Source organism: Mustela nigripes, chromosome 8 (genome assembly GCF_022355385.1).
Source record: "Mustela nigripes isolate SB6536 chromosome 8, MUSNIG.SB6536, whole genome shotgun sequence".
Taxonomy (NCBI): domain Eukaryota; kingdom Metazoa; phylum Chordata; class Mammalia; order Carnivora; family Mustelidae; genus Mustela; species Mustela nigripes.
Window position 1 is genome coordinate 26648042 of NC_081564.1, and position 23423 is coordinate 26671464.

The following is a 23423-nucleotide window of genomic DNA, read 5'->3' on the forward strand; positions in this document are numbered from 1 at the left end:
CATCGAGCAATCTGGAGGCCCTCAGTACTCTCACTGTACAGGCCACCCCTTGAGAAAAAGAAAGACAATCCAGGGAGTTACCCAGTTGTGGTGGACTGGTGTGGGCTTTGGAGTCAGACCTTGGACTTGATAATCATATCCATCTCCTTAGATGAAGGAGGATTGAATGAAATGAAGTGTGAGAAATTTCTAGTGTAGTGCTTGGCTACACTGGTTGGCCCACAGGTTTTACTTTTCCTTCTTTCCCTCTTGCTAGTAAGGTTTCAGAGGAATGGGAGAGTGGTAGAGTTTGATCATCAGGTCATCAGTTTCTGCCAGGCAGCAGGGGGACTGCAGAAGGAGGTATAGGTAAGCAATGAGGCCTTATGCCTCCTTCTCACATTTCATTCTGGGAGATCAGAGAAAGCCCTTCTTTGAGCTATCTGTCCTTTAGCAGGAAATGTGGACGGAAACCCAGAGGAGTATTAGGCCTGTGGCAGAGACATTCCCTTCCTGTCAGCCAATTCTGTTGAGTTGGCTTTTTCAGCTCAACAGAATGTCTGTGCAGATATGGCCCTGTGTATGGTAAGGTACAAAAAAATGGAGATCTTCTCTTCCTCCCAGGCTTAAACCAATCCCTGTACACCAAGGTTTCTGAGTCTTGGCACTATTGATGTTTTGGGTCATACAGTTCTTTTTCACTGTAGGATGTTTTGACTATCCCTGACCTCTACCACTCGATGTTAGTAGCACCTCTACCCCCATCGTCATAAACAGAAATGTCTGCAAACAGTGCCAGTGGTCTCCAAGTGGGCAAAACTGCCCACTATTGAGACCATGACTTTAAAAGGAAAAAGGACTTCACAGTATTTTAAAATTAATTTTCATTTTATTGAACCAGTGAAATGCTTGTTGAAAAAGATTTCACTTTTATTAAATCAAATTCAAATCTTTTTTTTTAAAGGGGGCACGGGGAGGGGGGAGAGGGAGATGGGGGAGAGAGAGACTTTTTTTTTAAAGATTTTATTTATTTATTTGACAGAGAGAGAGATCACAAGTAGGCAGAGAGAGAGAGATGAGGAGAAGCAGGCTCCCTGCTGAGCAGAGAGCCCGATGCGGGACTCGATCCCAGGCCGCTGGGATCATGACCCGAGCCGAAGGCAGAGGCTAACTCACTGAGCCACCCAGGCGCCCCGAGAGAGAGACTCTTTTTGTTTTTTTTTCTTTTTAAGATTTTATTTATTTATTTGTCAGAGAGAGAGCGAGCGAAAGCAAGCACAGGCAGACAGAGTGGAAGGCAGAGTCAGAGGGAGAAGCAGGCTCCCCGTGGAGCAAGGAGCCCGATGTGGGACTCGATCCCAGGACGCTGGGATCATGACCTGAGCCGAAGGCAGCTGCTTAACCAACTGAGCCACCCAGGCGTCCCGAGAGAGACTCTTAAGTAGTCGCCACACCCATCATGGAGCTGGATGCAGGGCTCATTTCTACAACCCTGAGAACATGACTGGAGCGGAAATCAAGAGTCACCTGCTTGACTGACTGAGCCACCCAGGTGCCCCATTTGATCTATTTTAACTTGTTTAGTTTAGAAGGACTTCCTTTATGCTGTTGACAAAATAATTCTCTAATCTAAATTTTTGGCATTTTGGTTGAACAATTGGGAACTTTTTTACTATTTTATTTTAATGAGTTTTTCAGTGTAATTTATTTACAACAAAATGCTTCCATTTTAAATGTACAGTGTAATGGGGTTTGAAAATGTATATGGCCATATAAGCAGCACCTCTGTCCAATTACAGAATATTTCCATAACCCCCAAAAGTTCTCTTACATCTTGTTCAACTAATTTCCCCTTCTTCCCTAAGCAACCACTGATTTGCTCTCGGTCACTATAGAAAAGTTTGCATTTTGTAGAACTTCGTGTAAATAGAATGTATCAGGCTTCTTTCTTCTTTTCCTTTTTAAGCTTTATTTATTACTTGAAAGAGAGCAAAGGAGAGGGGCAGAGGGAGAGGGAGAGAGAAAGAATCTTCAGCAGACTCCTCGAGTGGGGAGCCCAGTGTGGCCTCAGTCTCATGATCCTAAGGTCACAACCTGAGCTGAAATCAAGAGTCAGGTGCTTGAAAGGCTGAGCCACCCAGGTGCCCCTCAGGCTTCTTTCATTTATCATAATGCTTTTGAGACTCATCTGTGCCGTTCCATGTTATCAGTGGATTTTCCCTTTTCTTGCTGGGTTTTATTTCATTATATAGCTATACCATAGTTTGTCCATTTCCTTGTTGATGGGCATTTGGGTTGTTTCTGGTTTGGGGGTATTGTATGTATTTTTAAAAAGCTGCTATGAGGAGCGCCTGGGTGGCTCAGTGGGTTAAGCCTCTGCCTTTGGCTCAGGTCATGATCTCAGGTTCCTGAGAATCGAGCCCCATATCAGGCTCTCTGCTTGGCAGGGAGCCTGCTTCTTCCTCTCTCTCTCTCTCTGCTGCCTCTCTGCCTACTTGTGATCTCTGTCTGTCAAATAAATAAATAAAAATCTTAAAAAAAAAAAGCTGCTATGAACATCTATGTATGTCTTTGTGTGCATATGTTTTAATTTCTTTTGGATAAATACCTGGGGCTGAATTACTGGATAATAACGGTATGTGTTTAAATTTATGAGAAACTGCTAGAATGTTTTCCAAAGTAGCAGTATTGTTTTATACTTCTAGCAGCAGTGTGTGAGAGTTCCGGGTGTTCATGTCCTCACTGACACGTAGTCTCGTTCATTTCTTTTTCTAGTGAATTTTATTTTATTTTAAATTTTATTTATTTACTTATTTATTTTTAAGCTCTACACCCAGTGTGGGGCTTGAACTCAGAACCTTGAATCAAGAGTTGCATGTTCTGGGGGGCGCCTGCGTGGTTCAGTGAGTTAAAGCCTCTGCGTTTGGCTCAGGTCATGATCTCAGGGTCCTGGGATCGAGCCCCGCATCGGGCTCTGCTTAGCAGGGAGCCTGCTTCCTCCTCTCTCTCTGCCTACTTGTGGTCTCTGTCAAATAAATAATAAAATCTTAAAAAGTTGCATGTTATGACTGAGCCAGCCAGGTGGCCCGTTAAGCTTACTTTTTAAAAAGATTTTATTTAGTGGCGCCTGGGTGGCTCAGTGGGTTGGGCCTCTGCCTTCTGCTTGGGTCATGGTCTCGGAGTCCCGTGATCGAGCCCCGCGTCGGGCTCTCTGCTCAGTGGGGAGCCTGCTTTGCCCCCCCCCTCTCTGTCTGCCTCTCTGCCTACTTGTGATCTCTGTGTGTCAAATAGATAAGTAAAATCTTAAAAAAAAAAAAAAGGTTTTATTTAGGGGCGCCTGGGTGGCTCAGCGGGTTAAGCCTCTGCCTTCGGCTGAGGTCATGATTCAGGGTCCTGGGGATCGAGCGCCACATCGGGCTCTCTGCTCGGCAGGGAGCCTGCTACCCCCTCTCTCTCTGCCTGCCTCTCTGCCTACTTGTGATCTCTGTCTGTGTCAAACAAATAAATAAAATCTTAAAGAAGAAAAAAAAGGTTTTATTTATTTGAGAATTAAAGAGAGCATGAGTGTGGGGCAGGATACAGAGGGAGAGAGGGACAAGCAGACTCCACATGAGCAGGGAGCCTAACACTGGTGCTTGATCCCAGGCCCCTGGAATCAGGACCTGAGCCAGAGGCAGACACTTAACCAACTGAGCCACCCAGGTGTCCCCCCACCTTTTAAGCTTATTTTTAGGAGTGCCTGGGTGGCTCAGTTGTTGGGTATCTGCCTTCGGCTCGGGTCCTAATTCCGGTGTCCTGGGATTAAGCCCACGTGTCGGGCTCCCTGTGTTTATTCCTCTCCAGCTCCTCCATGCTTGTGTTACCTCTCTTGCTATCTCTCTCATAAATAAATATCTTTTTTAAAAAATAAGCTTATTTGTAAAGGATTTTTTACACTGTTAGATTTGAATGGTGAAATGCCAAGAAAATATTTCATTTTGTATTTTGGGTCAGAGTTCGTTATAAATGTAAAAATAGATTAGTGTTTTTAATGGCCAACAGTTTATTTTATGAATATAGCATTGTACTGTTGGGTAACTGCCCGCCAAAACTCTGAGCATAAAGCTGTGGCTTGAAGGGATCCTGAATAAACTTTTTCTTTTAGAAAATATTCACAAACCTTGGCTGAGGAGGGAATGGCCAGAGGAGACTCAAAATTTCTTGCATTCTGGGAGTTTGAACTTCGGGAACCAATTTGTTTTGGACTAAATCTGGAAAAATAATTTGTGTACTATAGCCAAAATTCTTTTAGGCTGTTCTTTTCCAGCCTTGTCACTAGTCTGGAATGTTAAGTATTGTCAGTTTAACGGCCTTTCAGCAGCTTATATTAAAAAAGAGCTCCAGAAATGGATCTGAAGAGGTCTTGGTATAACATTAGGTTTTTGAAAAGAGAGAGAGAGAAGCAAACCAAGAGCAAAGGCTTGACTACAGAGAACAAACTGATGGTTACCAGAGGGAAGGTGGGGGGTGGGGAGATGGGTTCAATAGGTGATGGGGATTAAGGAGTGCACTTGTGATGAGCACTGGGTCGTGTATCGAAGTGTAGAATCACTGTGCTGTACACCTGAAACTAATATTACACTGTATGTTAACTAACTGGAATTCAAATAAAACTTAAACCAAAAAAAATAGGTGTTTCTCTGTTATTATTTAGAAAGCAGTAAGAAGACATGGTTCTAATTTTGAAAAATCCAGGAAGCCTCTAATTTCTAAAGATTTCCTTGTGTTCAATCTTGTAGAATAATAGAAATCATAAATTCATACTAGTGGACTTCTTTCTGGCCAAAACCAAACGGACATGGAGTTGTGCTTTTGAATTTTTTTGCTGATAATTAACTCCTTTTCTTAGCATCCTGTCTATCAGTAGCTATAGTTTAGTGGAAAGAGCACACATTTTGGGCAAGCTGTTTACCTCCCTAACCCCAGTTTCTTCCTCCTTTCCAGCCACGTAGGGTGAGGATGAGAATCAGGTGTGCTGATGCAGCACTGGCCTTTCTTGCTGATGGTCTCCAGGCAGCTTGCTTTTAATTTAAACAACAACCCCACCACCAGCAAAGTGTCTCTACCTCCTCAGGACTGTCTCCCCTTAACAAAGCCCAAGTTTTGAAAAGGTCTTTATCCTTCATCTCCTGCTTAGTTTTTTATCACATTCCACTGCAGTCTGACTTGGCCCCTGACCTTCCTCTTGGGGTTGTGAGCCCCACTCGCTGTCAGCTTCTTAGTGCTAACTTCAGTATCCACTTGGGCATGGTTGGTCAGTGTGGCTTTTCTCCCCTTCACAGAACGTGACCGGATGGAAAGGAGGAAGCTGGGAGGGAAAGTGGGAAATCAGAGGGGTAGCTGTTTTTTCCCTTCATCTGTGACCATGGGCGTGCTTAAGAGGGGTACACCGCTAGGGTTAAGGAAAGGACAGTGGGGCGAAGTTCCTTCCTTCTCAGGGCTGCAGGTGGAAGTGGAGAAGAGATGGATCTGAATGCCCCCTTTCCCTCTCAGTAAGTCATAATGTGGATCACTGATTTCTGGAAACCATACCATAACAAGACAAACTACCATATTAAATGTGCACATTAGTTGATAATCACACCCTGATTTTAGGCATGAATTAAAATCAGTGTCAGGGCACCTGGCTGGCTCAGTCAGAAGACCATATGACTCTTGATTGTGAGGTCGTGAATTTGAACCCCACGTTGGGTGTAGAGATTACATAAATAAATAAACTTTAAAAAATCGGTATTAAAAATGAGAAGGTATTGTGTTACAATAAAAATAAGCGTTTGAAAATTGTCACTAAGCATAGTAATTGAAGGCTAGCTGTTAGTTAGTAATCATTGAAGTATTTTGAGCGGTAGTGGACTTTTTATATGTGGATCCAGACTACGCAGAAAGTTGTATGTCCAAAACCATTTCACCTTGGCTTCTCTCCTTCCTCTCCCTGTTTCATGCATCTTGCATATACGCCCACTTGCATGTGTGCAGGGTTTTGACATGACAGGGCTCACACTTTTCCTCTGAGTAAGCCTTGACTTTTTCAATGGAGTCTCACTCCGAGTTTTTAAAATGTTTACATTTAAATGCATTTTTCTGATTGTGTGTCATAATTCACAAAAGAAGGGTTAGAAACATGTATGTGTTGAGGAATTCACTATTAGATCAGTCGACTGCATTAGGATTTATCTAATTAAAACATTTCTTACTTCATTTCTTCAGCGTTCTGTTTGGTTTTTGTAGCCCACATGCTTTATCAGATTGGTTTTTTGGTTTTGATTGGTTTAGTAACCTGTAGTTACTGACTCCAGTGTAGCTAGTTTCCTGATTTTCAGTTTTACCTTGACTATGTGATTCCTTCTCCTCTGTGTTTTAAGTCTGTTCTTACTTTACATTTTAATATAATCCCTACATATTTCATATATGGAGTTTGTGAAATAAGAGAGAAATGTATCTATATCATTTGGGCTGAAACCCTTTTTGGATTTTTAGTGGCATGTTGATAGGCACAAAAATGTCATACCTAATCAACAGTTTCCTTTTTAAAAGTAGTTTTGATTCCTGGTTCTGAATGGTATAAATTATGAAATGGAATTTTTGAATTTCTGAAAGATCCTGATCCATGCTCCTTGCCTAATAAACAAGGCCCACAGAGTTAGCATGACTTATCAAGGTCATGCAGACTTGTCAGGCTTGCAACCACAATCCAGGTCTCTTGATAATCACTCCAGTGAGCTCCTTACCATATATTTTCAGTATTTCCTGATATATAATTTTCAGTGGGAAAGAACCAGAAGCAAGTGTTGTTTGTTGACATCTGTGTGCAGTAGTATATAATTTAATCTAAGTAGTGAGTATAAACAGTCTTTAGTCATTCCTTATAAAGGGTTTCTCTTTCAAAGTGTCTTTTGAATTACTGCTTTTATTTTAATAAGGCCATTAGTCATACTTGGGGCATGCAGAGTGTTCTTTCTCTACATTATGATAGCCCACATTTATCCCATCTTTACTGTGGGCTCTCACCCTGCTAAGCCGTTTAGGTTCATTACCTTAATCCTCTCAACATCCTTATCAGGGAAGTAGCATTAGCAGCCCATTTTACTTATGAGGAAACTGAGATTCCAGAGAGGTCGAGTAACTTGCCCAAGGTTACATATTTCTTTGTACAAGGTAGGGCAGTCTCCAGGATACTGGTTGTTTTAAAGGAGCACAGTAGATTTAAAAATATCAATTAAATAACAGTTAAATTTAAATCATTTTAAATAGCAATACATTTTGCATAACAGAAGGAAAAAGAGGTTCTAATGGAGGTGAATAGGAGGCATTCAGAGGAAAAAGTAGTCACCTAAAGTAGTGACCCTGTCAAGATCCTGGTGTGTGGGGCACCTGGGTGGCTCAGTGGGTTAAAGCCTCTGCCTTCGGCTCAGGTCATGTTCTCAGGGTCTTGGGATCGAGTCCCGAGTCGGGCTCCCTGCTCAGTGGGGAGCCTGCTTCCTCCTCTCTCTCTCTGCCTGCCTCTCTGCCTACTTGTGATCTCTGTCTGTCAAATAAATAAATAAAATCTTTAAAAAAAAAAAAAAAAAGATCCTGTTGTGACTTGATATACCTGGGTGGTTCAATTGCCTTCAGCTCAGGTCCTGATCCCAGGGTCTGGGGATGGAGCCTGCATTGGGCTCCCTGCTCAGTGGGGAGCCTGTTTCTCCCACTGCCTCTGTGACACCCCCTACTTGTGCTCTCTTGCGCCCTCCATCTCTCTCTGTTAAATAAATAAAATCTTTTTAAAAAATCCTGGTGTGACTGTAGGAGGAAGAGATGGGGATGCCCCTGTAGTTGCTATCAGGTTCCTGTCCCACATGCTGCCAGGGCTGAAGGTGCTTCTTGATGAGGTTGGGGCCTTAGCTCTCTGACAGTTCCCAAGATACTGTGTTCTCTGTGCAGGGTAGCTCCTTCTTGATGCAGTATCCTGACAGGAAAGACAAATTTTCCAAGTCCTTTTGGGATTATTTTTGAAACTTGATTGATGTGCTCCCTATAGGTGGGTAGTTGGTGAGGATGGAGTTTCTGAGTCACTGAGATAAATTGCCATCCCTGATCTTGGCTTGTTGCACATTTTTTTTCCCGTTCCCAACCTTTGCGTGTTGGAAAGGTGAATTCCCCTGGAATGAGTGTATCAGGATTTTTGTTCTTTTTCATTGTCTATACAGGTTATTTTGTCAGGACCTCTTCATTTAGGTTTTATCAGCTCCTCTTATAGGAGAGAAAACAGAGTTGCAAAGATAGAAAGTGATTAAGAGTTTGTCCACAGTCACACAGCTTGTATGGCAAAGCTGGAGCTTGAACCCAGCTCTCCTGATTTTAGTTCAGTACTCTGCTGCTGTTTGAGACCTGGAGGGAAACTTGTCTTTGCTCTGACCTATGTAACATTGTCATCAGTTCTGTGAATTTTGCTAAAGTAGAAGGTTTTGGGAGTCAAAAGCTACCTTTGAAATTCCTTAGAATCCAACCCGCTTGTGTTGTAGTTGAGGATCCTGAATGGACATGGGACTTAGCTTAAAGACAGTACTTGTTTGAGGGAAAACTCTGGGTTTTAAATCAAAGTCAGAATTTTAAGATATCCTAAAGGCTTTGAGCTGAACGACCAAATGAAAATTTTAGCAGAGTGTAAATTCTTTTCTGAATATAAATTACACAGCTATGAAAAGGAGAACAGTGAGGTGTTTACAGTTTCTTCAACATTTCCATGTGTTTGAAAATGTCTGTAGTAAAATGTTGGCAGGTGGTAGGGGAGAGAAAAAACAGCTTAGGGGCCGTTTGTATTAAAAAGACATGTGAGGGGCGCATGGGTGGCTCCCCTTGTTGGGTGTCTGCCTTAGGTTTGGGTCGTGATTCCGGAGTACTGGGGTCGAGTCCCATGTCGGGCTCTCTGCTTGGCTGGAAGCCTGCTTCTCCCTCTCCCTCTCCCACTCCCCCTGCTTGTGTTCCTTCTCTCGCTGTCTCTCTGTCAAATAAATAAATAAAATCTTAAAAAAAAAAAAAAAGATGTGAAAACATGTGAGTATTAGGTAACCATGAACTCAGTGTGTGCTTCTGGTAGCTCGTAGAAAAGCAGCTTTTCTTTTGATTAAGTTAAGAGCTTCAGTGTCTACATCAAGAGAAGTAATAGTCACACTGAGCTCTGCTTGCCAGATCAAATCTGTGTAGCATCGGTGCCCAGTTCCAAGGGCCCATGCATCATGTTGCCAATAGAGGCAGATGGTGTGGAATCTGGAGGCGTGGCTGGAGATTCATGGGGGTTGATGTGGAAGAAAGGCAGGCATAGTGTAGCACTGTGGTGGTGTTCAGATCCTGGGAGAGGGGCAGTATTAGAGTAGTACTTTTTTTTTTTTTAAGATTTTATTTATTTGTGAGAGAGAGCACTGGGAAGAGGAGCAGAGGGAGAGGGATAAGCAGACTCTGCACTGAGCATGGAGCATTGACCATGGAGCCCAGTGCTGGGCTTGATCTCACAACCCTGAGACCATGATCTGAGAGGAAATCAAGAGTCTAATGCTTAACCAACTGAGTCATCCAGGCGCCCCAAGAGTGGTACTTTTGAATGGAGAGCTTAGAGTGAGGTCAGAGGAAGAGAGTTAGAGGGAAGGAGATTCCGATCAGGGTTTCTCATGCCTGAGCTCGGCCAGCATGTTATGCCGCTTCAGCTTATCCACACCAGCACCAGGTTCCTCTTTAGGATTTGTAAATCCTCATTAGGGCTGCACTGACTTTAGTCTGTCTGTAGTTTGCCATCCTGTTTTGGACAAAGGCCAGAGCTTGACTGGCCTGCTGGGCCCTTTCCCATTTCTGTATTCTAGTCAGACCCAAGTTCTTGGAGTCCTTCAAGTGAGCCCATGCTTTCTCATAACTCTCTGAGGTGTACCTCTCACCTGGTTCCTGAGAGACAGAACCGAGGACTAGCTCTTTCTACTGCCATTGTACCTTGTATATCTGTTTACCTTGTTTTATCAGCAGAATTTAAGAAGGATGGCATCCTCTTCACTGTTTATGTATCTTGATTCTCCCACTAAACTGTGAGCTCCTTGAAAGTAGGTATTTTTGTCTTAATTATCTTTATGTGTCCATGTATTTATTTATGCCTTGTCTGACTAGTTCCTAGAGAACTGGCATTTTCCATGGCACAAAGTATTGAGTGAATGTTGAGTAAATAATGACTTGCTTCAGAACTTTTTAGTAGTCAGTTTCCTTCAACAGTAGATGTTTGTAACTAGAAGATTTTTTTGTTAGTGATGTTGCATGCAGGATTTCCTATAAAATGGCCTCCAAAATGTTTACCATTTTTAAGAGTCTGTGGTTTGATTTTTTTTTTTTTTTTCAAGTAATCTCTACACCCAACATGGGGCTTGAACTCACGACCCTGAGACCAAGAGTTGAATGCTCTATCAGCTGAGCCAGCCAGGTGCCCGTGGCTTGACTTTTAAGTAGTTTTTTCTCTACCGTATCTGTCAGGTAAGAGATGGCCCTTTATTTGTTTTCTTCAGTAGGTTTTAATTATGTGTTCTCCTTGTAGATGAATAGGAAACTCAAGCTTCCTGTGTGGCTGTGGATGTGTAATTAGCTTTGGGCAGGGCTCCTGGAACTTTAAATCCTGTCCTGGGGAGTCCAAGTACAAGGACATCCTGGTGAGAGTTCTGGCCACCCAGACTGCAGCCTTCTTCTTCTTCTTTTTTTTTTTTTAATTTATTTTAAAGATTTTTATTTATTTATTTATTTATTTATTTATTTATTTATTTAAAAAGATTTTTTATTTATTTATTTTTTATTTGACAGAGAGAGATCACAAGTAGGCAGAGAGGCAGGCAGAGAGAGAGAGAGAGAGAGAGGAGGAAGCAGGCTCCCCGCTGAGCAGAGAGCCCGATGCGGGACTCGATCCCAGGACCCTGAGATCATGACCCGAGCCGAAGGCAGCGGCCCAACCCACTGAGCCACCCAGGCACCCAGATTTTTATTTATTTATTTAACAGATAGAGATCACAAGTAGGCAGAGAAGCTGGCAGAGAGAGAGGAGGAAGCAGGCTCCCAGCTGAGCAGAGAGCCCGATGTGGGCCTCGATCCCAGGACCCTGGGATCATGACCTGAGCCGAAGGCAGAGGCTTTAACCCACTGAGCCACCCAGGTGCCCTGCAGCCTTCTTAATGCAGGGTTATTTCTGTAAAAGGAGGGCAGCTGTGCTTCTGCCTGCCATGCCTAACAAATAATTATTTTAAATGAAAAAGTAGCAGGTATCTATAAATTAATGTGATTATAGCTGAGAATTTTATTTTTACAGCTGTAACTTAATATATACTGATTTAGAACTGGTGATAAATTTTGTGCTCTAAAAAAGATAGATTTTATATTAAATAACATGACAGGGGCGCCTGGGTGGCTCAGTGGGTTGAGCCTCTGCCTTCAACTCGGGTCATGATCTCCAGGTCCTGGGATCAAGCCCTGCATCGGGCTCTCTTCTCAGCAGGGAGCCTACTTCTCCCTCTCTGCCTGCCTCTCTGCCTACCTGTGATCTCTCTCTCTCTGTCAAATAAATAAATAAAATCTTTTTTTTTTTTTTTTTAAAGATTTTTTTTTTTTTTTTTAAAGATTTTATTTATTTGTCAGAGACAGAGGGAGCGAGCGAGCACAGGCAGACAGAGAGGCAGGCAGAGGCAGAGGGAGAAGCAGGCTCCCTGCTGAGCAAGGAGCCCGATGTGGGACTCGATCCCAGGACCCTGGGATCATGACCTGAGCCGAAGGCAGCTGCTTAACCAACTGAGCCACCCAGGCGTCCCTAAATAAAATCTTTAAAAAAAAAAAAAAAAGAATATCAGCACTGATCCAAAGGACAGATTGATAAATCTAGAAGTTGCACAGTGTAGTTTTAGTGTTGTTACATTTTGTTCATATCTTGTGAAATATTTGTTGAGATGAAAACTACACATGCCTGATGAAGTTCTTATGTGTGGTTGCACTGGGGGCCATATGGAGCAGTGGGCAGGGTATGGACTTTGGATTCATGCTGCTGTCACTAAAGAATGCTGAGTCAGGGAGAGTGAGTTACATTCTTTGAGCCTCTGTCAATGCCTGTATGGGCTCTTGTGAGGATTCATTGAACTTTTACCAGGTACCGCAGAGCTGGGAAATGATGCCTTCCCCATGGGAGGAGCTCAAGGCCTTCAGTGCCTTTCCCTATTTTGGGTGCAGTGCATCAGTTTTGATGTTTTTAAGAAATATTACTTGAGAAATATATCTGACATACTTCATGGATTTATTGTAGTTTGAGATTATTCTTAGTATTTATGGAGGCAGGATCCATACTGTTATTGTGAGAACTACTTTTTATTCCTCCTAAACCTTGACTTCTCTGGACTAGAGGTAGATTTTTTTTTTTTTTAAAGATTTTATTTATTTATTTGACAGACAGAGATCACAAGTAGGCAGAGAGGCAGGCAGAGAGGAGGAAGCAGGCTCCCCACAGAGCAGAGAGCCTGATGTGGGGCTCGATCCCAGGACCTGAGATCATGACCTGAGCCGAAGGCAGCAGCTTAACCCACTGAGCCACCCAGGTGCCCCCCCCCCTTTTTAAATATTTCATTTATTTGACAGAGAGGGACCAAAAGAGAAGGAGCACAAGCTGCGGGTGTGGGAGAGGGAGAAGCAGGGTTCCTGCCGAGCAGGGAGCCCCATGTGGGGGTCAATCCCAGGACCTTGGGATCACCCAGGCGTCCCTGGACTAGAGGTAGTGATGGGTGCTGATGACAGCTCTGAGCAGGACTGGGGAAGAAATAGTAGTAACTTTCAACACATACCCTTTTCAACTTTCTTTTTCTTTTTAAAATTTTATTTATTTATTTGTTAGAGCCCAAGCAGGGGAAGTGGCAGGCAGAGGGAGAACCAGGCTCCCCACAGAGCAGGGAGTGGGATGCAGGACTCAATCTCAGGACCCCAGGATCGTGATCTGAGCTGAACACGGATGCCCAACTGACCCAGGTGTCCTTTTTTTTTTTTTTCCTTTCATTTTCAGGCACTTGAAGTGCTATGAACTGTGCTGGTCCTTTCCCTCCCCTCTGTAATCTCTTCCATGCCCAGGGGACTCTAGAGACTCTCTAGGCAGGGTTATCGATTCCTCCTTATTAACCAGGTAGGGGCCAAGATCTGGTGAATTAGCATCTGTTTATGAGGATCTTTGCCCTTTGATAGGGGTCATTTTAGAAAATCATGGAAGCTGGGGTTCCTGGGTGGCTCAGTCAGTTAAGTGTCTGCCTTTGGCGTAGGTCATGAACCCAGGGTTCTGGGATAGAGCCCTGCATCTGTCTCCCTGCTCAGTGGGGAGCCTGCTGCTCTTCCTCCCTCTGCCTGCTGCTCCTCCTGCTTATGCCCTTGCGCTCACTCTCTGTCAAATGAATAAGTAAAATCTTTAAAAAAAAAACCAAAAGAAATCATGAAAGCTTTTTTTGTTGTCTCAATGTTTGGTGGTTGCTGTTGCAATTTAGTACGTAAGGGCCATGGAATTCTAGATTAAATGAAGCGTCAGTTCTGCAAAATCAAAATTTTTCCTGTGACCTGCCACAACTTTGGAATATCTTGTTGAATAATTTACGTAGATAGAAAAAAACTGTTTATGGCTGAGCCTAGAATCAATTCCATTTTACACAAAGAAGGCATTTTTTAAGTGTAGTTTTGGTATAGATGGAATTTTCCAGGAATGCAGTTACTGTAGACATTGAGGAGAAATTGTTTTGTTTTCAGCTTTACCAAGGGTATTAGTCAGGGTTCTCCAGAGGAACAGACCAGTAGGATCTACACAAACACACAGAAGCAAGTAAGCACACAAAGAGAATGATTATAAGGAGTTGGCTCACATGATCATGGAAGCTGAATTAGTACCAGAATTTGTAGTCAGGAAGCTCGAGACCCAGGAGAGCCAATAATGCAAGTTCCAGTCTGAATCTGAAGGCCTGAGAACCAGGAGAGCTAACTAACTGATGGTGTAAATTCCGGTCTGAAAGTTGGTGGGACCGAGACCCAAGAAAAACCAGTTTTTCAGATGGAGTCCAAAGATGGGAAAAAACCAACATCCCAACTCAAGGAGTCAGGAATCCCTGTGAATTCAAATGTTTATCTCATTCGGAAACATTCTCATGAAAAAAACTGAAAAACAAAACAAAACGGATCTTTAAAAAGAAAATGAAACATCCTCACACTCAGAATAATTTAGCCAGATATCTTTGCACTTCATGGCTCAGTCAAGTTGGCATATAAAATTAACCATTACAATAAGAGAGATTCATCCTTTAAGAAAAACATGTTGTTGATAGCATGTATGATAGATGGCATGGGATCTGAGTTGCAGTACTACCAAGTGCCCAAGTCAAGACTATCTGTAGTCAGATTCATAGTGATTTAACTTAGAGGTGTGGATTTCTTACTGTTTTGTTCCTCAGATAATCTTGCTTGAAAATTCACATATTGAAATTCACATCTATTTTATTACAATTTACTTTTATTTTTTATGTTTTAGTTGCCACATAGATATTTTTAGAAAGTATCTGTGTGTATATAATAAAATAAATAGGTTAGCTTTGGATTCCAATTTAGTAGTAAAGTTGTGTTTACGTATTTCTTGGAGAAAGGGAGCTTTGGGTCCAGTGTTGGTGAGGGTGAGTGAGTGGTCTAAAATCTAAGATCTCAAGCTGCCAGTGTCTTGGACCAGTGTTTCTTAGCATTTCTAAGCTTTTGGCTGTGCTGCTTGTCTTCTCTCTGATCTTTGCAAAACTGTAGTCCTTTTCTTTATTTTATCAGGTATTTTATAATGTTCGGATCTACTTTCTTGAAGTCCTTGTTTTGATGTTCATTAGGTTTTTTTTGTTTTTTTTTTTTAAGATTTTATTTTTAAGTAATCTGTACACCTAACTTGGGGCTCGAACTCACAACCCTGACATCAGGAGTCGCATGCTCTCCCAACTGAGCAACCTAGGCTCCCAGGTGTTTTTTATTTTTGTTTTTGTAACCACTTTATTGAGATATAATTCATCTGCTGCACAATTCACCCATTTTATAGTGTAAAATTCAGTGGTTTTCAGTATATTCACAACCATTATCACAATCTGATTCCAAATTTTTTTTTAAAAGATTTTATTTATTCATTTGACATAGATCACAAGTAGGCAGAGAGGCAGGCAAAGAGAGAGGAAGGGAAGCAGGCTCCCTGTGGAGCAGAGACCCTGATGTGGGGCTTGATCCCAGGACCCTGAGATCATGGCCTGAGCTGAAGGCAAATTGTAATAAAATAGATGTGAATTTAACCCACTGAGCCACCCAGGTGCCCCTGATTCCAAGTGTTTTATCCCAAAAAAGAAACCCTGTGTCCATTAGCAGTCAGTATCCATTCCTGCTACCCTAATCTTTGACAACCTCTAATTTACTTTTGTCTCTTTGAATTTGCATATTCTGGACAGTTGTTATGACCGGAATCATACAATACATGATTCTTTGTGTGTGGTGTCTTTTATCTGGTATAATGTTTTCAGGGTTGTACTATGTATTGGTAGTTCATTTCTTTTTTATGCCCAAATAATATTCCATTGGATGGATATAGCACATTTTGTTTATCCATTCATTGGTTGATAGATATTTGGAATTGAAACAAAAAGTTACTTTGTATGCAGATGGTATGTAAACAGAACTATGTGATAGTAATATGTATCCCATAAATAACAAATACATGTTGATAAGTAAAAATTTACAGGCTAACAATTCCGTGATAGTTTAATTTGGGAGCAGTTTTTTTTCCCCCCAAAGATTTTATTTATTTATTTATTTGACAGACAGAGATCACAAGTAGGTGGAGAAGTGGGCACAGAGAAAGGAGTGGAAGCAGACTTCTGCTGAGCAAGGAGCTGGATGGGGGGGATTGATCCCAGGACCCCGGGATCAGGACCCGACCTGAAGGCAGAGCTTTAACCCACTGAGCCCACCCTGGTGCCCCTAATTTGGGAGAATTTTTTGAGATGGTTTGGGTTGTTTCCAGTTTGTGGCTATTATGAATAATGTGTCTGTGGACATTTGTACATAAATTTGTGGATGAATGCTTTTATTTCTCTTGCGTATAAATCCAGGAGTAGACATGCTGGATCATATGGTAACTGTCTTTAAGCATTTGAGGAACTGCTAGACTGTTTTCCAACGTGGCTGCACTATTTTATATTCTTTCCAGCTTCATGTGAGGATTTTAATTACTGCACATCCTTTACAACATTTGTTACCATTTTTTTTTTTTTTTAGATTTTTAAAAAGGTAATCTCTACAACCAGTGTGGGGCTTGAATTTATAATCCCAAGATCAAGAGTTGAATGCTCCACCTACTGCACCAGCCAGGTGCCCCTCTATCTTTTTGATTATAGCCATCCTAGTGGGTGGAAAGTGGTAGTTCCTTAGGTTTTACGTGGTAACAGCAAGAAAGGGACAGTCTGTTACATTGTCTAGTATGGTAGCTACCATGAACCTTTACGTTTAAATTGGTTAAAATTAAATAAAAATAAAAATACATTTCCTCAGTCATACCAGCTACATTTTAAGTGCTCAGTAGCTACAAGTGGCTAGTGGTTATTTACTGTATTGGACAGCACAGATATACATAAAACATTTTTATAATTGCAGTAAGTTCTATTGGATGGTGCCTGTCTAGGAAAAGTTCATTTGGATGAGTAGGCAGAGAATGATAGAGGGTCTGAGTGGTGTGGAAAGGAGTGCAGGAGTGGAATTTGGAGAAGAAAAGAAAGAAACTTCAGGGAGTCATCTACAAGATAGGAGACTTAGAAAAGAGGAGGCAAATAAAAAGGGAAAGTGAAAAGTTGAAGGGAAGATTCTTAGGAACTTGATTTTTCCACAGTACTTTGAGTTAGCAATGGGTCCAGTGTCATTCCTTCATTTTGTCGGTGAGAAAAGCATAGACTTGCTTCTGTGCTTTGGTTGCTGTTAATAATAGTGTTCTTTTTGCTCAAAGGCTTTATCACGTTGAGGGCTGGAGCAGAGCCCCCTTGTCCTGTCTCACTGTTCCTGCCACCAAACCAGTTGGTACAGTTTATATTATGTCAAGGCAAGATAAATCTGGAGTGTCTGAGCTTAGTGTCAGTCAAGTACTCATTAAGGCTGTTGGGATGAGCCTTTTCTTTTCCGAGGGGCTATTTTGTAAGTTTATTTTTGTTAGTACGTAGAAATCTTCACAGAATAGAACAGCCTCTTTTTGTGCTCACTGTAGTTTCTCAAGCGTCATCATACACAAAACTGCTTACATTCAAATAGGCTTTCATTTTTGTTAAAGCCAACCTGGTGTGTGACATCTTTCTAAACCTGATACTACTTATTGTAGGAATTGCTTTTCTAGCTTAGTTAATAAGGATATATTTAAGGGTTTATCTGAGTGCAGTTTTGTGTGCAGCTGGTGTTATTTCAAGTTGTCTAAGCTGTGAAATCAAGCATGAGCTGTTTAGGTGGTAGTCTTGTCACATTCCTTATAGGTGTATAGATGGCCTTGTTTTCTGAACAAAAAAATTGAGGTTTATGTTCTCCTTCTTTGTTTTAAATTTTATTTATTTATTTGAGAGAGTGAACGCGCATGAGAGGGAGCATGAGCAGGGTGAGGGGCAGAGGAAGAGGGAGCAGCAGACTCCCTGATGATCAGGTAGCCTGATGTGGGCTTAATCCCAGGACTCTGAGATCATGACCCGAGCCGAAGGCAGATGTCCAGCTGACTGGGCCACCCAAGCATCCTTGAGGTTTATGTTCTGGTAAGGAATTTTGTTGCTGCTTCTTGATAAAAGAGATATCCTAGGAAATATATTTAGATCCTAAATGATAGAGTTTCTGGGATGTTCCTCTTGGTGTAGGTGAGGTTATGACAACAGATACTTGAAACTAGGATTATGCTGGATAATTTGGGAAAATACGATCACCCTTAAATACCTGCAGAATGGCCAATTCTCAAATGTCAGGATGGTTTTTGCTTCATTAAATGCTAAAGATAATGTATGCTGTGTCATATTTAGCTAGTTCCATTAGCAATCTAGGATATTCCTTTTTTTTTTCCTTATAGAGAGTGTGTGCATGTGCTCCCCTGTGGGGAGGAGGTAAGAAGGGTAGAGGGAGAGACGATCTTAAGCAGGCTCTAGGCTGGGTGCCTGGGTGGCTCAGTGGGTTAAGCCTCTGCCTTCATGGGGCGCCTGGGTGGCTCAGTGGGTTAAAGCCTCTGGCTTCAGCTCAGGTCATGATCCCAGGGTCCTGGGATTGAGCCCCACATCAGGCTCTCTGCTCAGTAGGGAGCCTGCTTCCCTTCCTCTCTCTTTGCCTGCCTCTCTGCCTACTTGGATTCTGTCTGTCAAATAAATAAAATGTTAAAAAAAAAAAAAGCCTCTGCCTTCAGCTTGAGTCATGATCTCAGGGTCCTGGGATTGAGCCCTGCATTGGGCCCTCTACTCAGAGGGGAGCCTGCTTCCCCCTCCCCCTCTGCCTGCCTCTCTGCCTACTTGTGATGTCTCTCTCTCTCTCTGTCAAAAAAAAAAAAAAAAAGTCTCCAGGCTTAGAGTGGAGCTTGATGTGGGTGGGCTCTGTCTCAGTGTCTCAGGACCCTGAGTTCATGACCTGAGCCAAAATCAGGAGTCAGACCCTCAACCAACTAAGCCATGCAGCCGCTCCCAGGTTATTCCTTTTAATGACCGAGCTAGAATGCACAAAGTAGTTTCATGTTAGTAATATTCAAGGAGGAAACCTTAAGTGTGGGGTACATTCTAATTAATAAGTCTAAGAGCTTTTCAACTTTTTAGTTTCTGTATCAATATTTAGCTTTCAAATGTTTTTATTTATTGCATGGTAAAATTTTTCAGAAACAAATTTCTAAAGAGCTTCCTTCCAATTGTGTTCTTAGTATAATGTCATTTCTTTCCACAGATTTGTTTGTAAATGCATCACGAAGAGGCAACCCAGAATGAAGAAAGCAAGCAGGAGTGTTGGCTCAGTGCCTAAAGTGTCTGGGATAAGCAAAACGCAAACAGTAGAAAAAACTAAACCTGAAAACAGTTCTTCAGCATCTACAGGAGGCAAACTCGTAAAACCTGGAACAACAGCATCATTGTCAAAGGTATTAACGTGGTGATGTTTGAATATGTGATGGATTTTAGGAGGAGTGAATCTTAATAGGATGTTTGATTTATTAACTAAACATCCTTTAGGGTTCGCTCTCTGCTGGTGCTGGGAACACATAGACTTTGAAGAGTTCACAGTATGGTAGACTTGGTGTGTTTGGTCTGGCTTTACAAATGAAACCAAATAGTAGACTTGCTTATGAAACATATCATTGAGCACTTGCCTTGTGCAAGGTTCTTGTGTCAGTGTGAGCTGGAGTTAGCGTCTTTGTTCAAGGAGCTTGTGGGGTAATGGGTGGAGGTTGTCACCTACATGTGTAAATGAAATACATGCAAAAAAGTGAGATTCCCACAGGGAAGCAGGAGGATAGTGTAAGCATTTCAGGAAGACATTGTTGCTAGCCTGGGAAGGTTTTAAGAATATATGTGGTAGATCTTAAAGGATGACCAGCAATACTATTCCTGAAACTCCTAGGTAGGGTATTTTTATTCCCACTCCACCCCTTGCACCCTTGCACCCCATAACTGTTACTCTTTTCCTGACAACCGATCTGTATTAATCCCATTAAAACTGGGCGATGTTAATTTAGTTAGCACATAACTAGTTTTTTTGTTTGTTTTACACTCTTTCCAAGGCTGGTTTAGTTCTTGTTAGTACAGAATGGTGACTGGGCTTTAGAAGCAGACAGACCCAGACTTTCTATGCATGTGCTTTATAGCACCATGATTAGGATGAAATGAGGAATGTATGGAAGTGAATTAGCTCAGAGACTGGCACATGGCAAGGGCTTCATAAATAACAGGTAGTAGAATTTTTTTTTTTAAGATTTTATTTGTTAGAGAGAGAGAGCACATGAGCAGTAGTGAGGGGCAGAGGGAGAGGTAGAAGCAGGTTCCCCTGGAATAGGAAGCCCAACTCGGGATTCTATCCCAGGACCATCAGGACCTGGGTTGAAGGCAGATGCTTAACTGAAGGAGCCACCCAGGCATCCCAGATAGTAACATTTTTATTGATTTCTGAAAAGAATAGTCTTTTTCTGTGGGTGCTCTCAGTGTCTGTGTTGGTTTTGACCACTCAAGGGACAAGGTGACTCCGGGCTGTTTTTCTATTGGACATATCTTAGATATATTGCACAGAGGTCCACACAGTCTTCTAGTCTTTCTCAGTGCAGAATCCACTTATTTGTTCTTTGCTTGTTTGTCCTGGGAATTTTGTGTTTTGCTACTTTGACTCTGGAGAAAACCTGGAGAGGGTTAGTCTTGTAGGGAAAACTAAGCACTGTTTCAGACGTGATCCATTCAAAAGCCTTTTGTCTAGGCAGGGCTTTGATAGACTGTGACTTAATTATTTTAAGAAGCACCTCATAGAACAGCTAATGAGGGACTTCCTTATATATGTTGAAAGATACAGCTGGAAATGCTGGTTTTTCTATTTCAGGGTTGTCAAAAGTAAGCCCAGACTAACGCCATGGGCTTGGAGGTGCCCCCAGATTTTCTCCTTGCTGCAGTTTTGATGAGTTACTGGGTGTCATCCTATGGCCCAGAGGATGGTGCCAGAAATAGACCTTTGCCCTACTTCTGGAATCAAAACCTTGAATTACTTCCTCGATGACAGTACTGCCACTCTTTTGTGTAAGATAGCTGGCATTTTCTGACCTAACTGGTTACTCACTTGCTGGGGGTGTCTTTGGAGCGGAGTACTGTGTGACTGGGTACCTGTTATTTACGTGACTGGAAGAACAGGTTGAAACACTGGCATTGGATGTGTTCTACTGCTTTTCTTCTGTTGTCTCCTCATCAGTGGCAGGCAGGGTCTTTGAAGGTTTGCTATGAAGTGTGCCTTGAATAGGCATGTCAGATTTTCTGAGGCTTGTATCTGGAGTTGATGGTAGTTTGGTTTTGAACAGTGAGTATTTTTTCATTGTAAAGCAAAACAACTGTATCTCTGCTGTGTGCCAGCACGTGCCAGCTGTCCATAGCTCTGGCCATCCTTGTTGGTGCATTTAAGTAGGGGTGTGTGTGTATGTGTATAGTGAGGAGGGTCTTAGAAGAGGCAGAACTATTTGGGAATACTTTATCTAGACTGAAGCAATTGCTTTTTCTTAAGAAAGAAGAAGAAAAAAGGCACTGAATAGAAATTGAAGTGAGAAGTCAAAGAAGGAAAGAAGAAAACAGTGAAATGAACAGAAGAATCGAAAAGATCAAAAGGGCTTGGAGACCCCACAAACTTAAGTGTTACTTTATTTTCCTTTTTTAAAAAATAATAATAAACATGTAGTCTTTCCTTTTTTAAAAGATTTTACATATTTATTAGAGAGAGAGTGCGCACAAGTAGGCAGAATGGCAGGCAGAGGGAGAGGGAGAAGCAGGCTCTCCACTGAGCAGGGAGATGGATGCAGGGTTTGATCCCAGGACGCTGGGATCTGAGCTGAAGGCAGTAGCTTAAAGGCTGAGCCACCCAGGTGCCCTATTATTTTATTTTCCTAAGTTTTCACATTTCACTGTGCTTTCTCTAGCATTTGGACACTTGCCACAGCTTGAATTCCTGTAACTGATGGAGCGTTGATGACTAACCAGATGAATGAAGCCTTTGGCTTTTAGTCATATAGACACCGTGTACACATACTCACCTATTCATGTGGACACCCACGTGTGTGTCTGTCATTGCACAGTATTCAACACTTTTCTTATAGTGGCCAGCATGGGGATATACATTTCTTTACCTCTTTCATTTCAAATATTGTTTGAGGCTAGATCTAGCTGAGGTATAAGAGAAAGGACCTTTTTTTTTTTTTTTTTTTTAAGATTTTATTTATTTATTTGACAGACAGAGATCCCAAGTAGGCAGAGAGAGAGAGGAAGAAGCAGGCTCCCCGCGGAGCAAAGAGCCTGACGTGGGGCTCGATCCCAGGACCCGAGCCGAAAGCAGGGGCTTTAACCCACTGAGCCACCCAGCACCCTGAGAAAGTACCTTTTTGATGAGAGCATCTCACTGCTGATTGGAGTTTTTGTAAATACAAAATACAGTATGATTGCTGTTCAGTGAATTTTGAGGAAATTGTTCCCATTGTTATGAGTAGCTTTGACATCTGGTTTGGCATGTTTGCATGGTTAATTCTTTGTCACAGTGAGTAGAGAGGATTATTTGCCACATAGGGATGGCCTCGTATGTGCCTGCACTTTGCAGGTTTCACACACTGCTCGGGTATTCCTGGTTAATTCTTGTGGAAGTAATACACTCTTTCATTGTCCCAAGAGTACTTTTTTCTAAAAGTTAATAGACAAGAATTAGTAAGTAGCAGTTACTTCAGTTAGAATCTGTCTAAATAATTGATGATTCTCAATGATTATTTATCATCATACCTTTTCAGTGTGAAAATTAGTTAACCATATGATGAATAATCCATCTCTGAAACTTGAAAGGCAAAATTTAAAAACTAACTGTAAATTTTGAGTTGATGCCGACCATGAAACTTGGAAAGTCCAAGTTGAGAAGCGTGGATATGTTGGTTATATTATTTCATCATTTGTATCTAGGTTTTCTATTTTTAACAAATTTAACAAATTTTTAAATTTTAATATTTTTGTTCTTACATTCTTTTATATATATGCAAATCTGTTTTATGTACAATAATTGGTTCTATCAGATAATCATACCATGGTCTTCTACTGATAATCTTTCCCAAGATAGATTTGGGTGAAATTGGATATTTGCACACTCCTGTGGACTACCACACTTGAGACTTTGCGACTGATTTCAGTTTTGAGGCCACGCACACAATTCAAAATATATGCAGACTGGGTTAAGGCAGTTTAAGAGTGGCCTGAAAGAAAGCACAAGATGTGGAATGAGTAAACTGTGTATTTTGCTTGCATGGGAGCCACACATGACTAGCAAGTGCTGGGCCTGTCCCAGAGCTCTTTGTAGTGTGAGGGCTTCTGAACATCTATAGAGATTGCCTGGCAGGTGGACAGACAGCAGGTATGACCTGCTGGAAACTTCACAGAGGGCTCATTTCTTCACTGCCTCTCCTTTCTTGGATTCTTTTTTTTTTTTTTTAAATATTTAATTTATTTATTTGACAGATAGAGATCACAAGTAGGCAGAGAAGCAGGTAGAGAGAGAGAGGAGGAAGCAGGCTCCCTGCTGAGCAGAGAGCCCGATGCGGGGCTCGATCCCAGAACCCTGGGATCATGACCTGAGCCGAAGGCAGAGGCTTTAACCCACTGAGCCACCCAGGCGCCCCCTTTCTT

General features: G+C 42.0%; 1 protein-coding gene across 2 annotated transcripts in view; it reads left to right on the plus strand.

Annotated features, from left to right (window-relative positions):
* The window catches only part of SPECC1L (sperm antigen with calponin homology and coiled-coil domains 1 like), a 138989-nt gene that overhangs the window by 15981 nt on the left and 99585 nt on the right, over positions 1-23423 (plus strand). Inside the window, exons 2-3 of one of the 2 annotated variants that reach the window (XM_059408942.1) lie at positions 10377-10506; positions 18976-19165. In XM_059408942.1, the coding sequence (XP_059264925.1) occupies positions 19013-19165 (153 nt within the window). In that variant the 5' untranslated portion in view covers positions 10377-10506; positions 18976-19012. The remainder of the gene's footprint in view (positions 1-10376; positions 10507-18975; positions 19166-23423) is intronic. The other variant, XM_059408944.1, reaches the window with a different exon arrangement.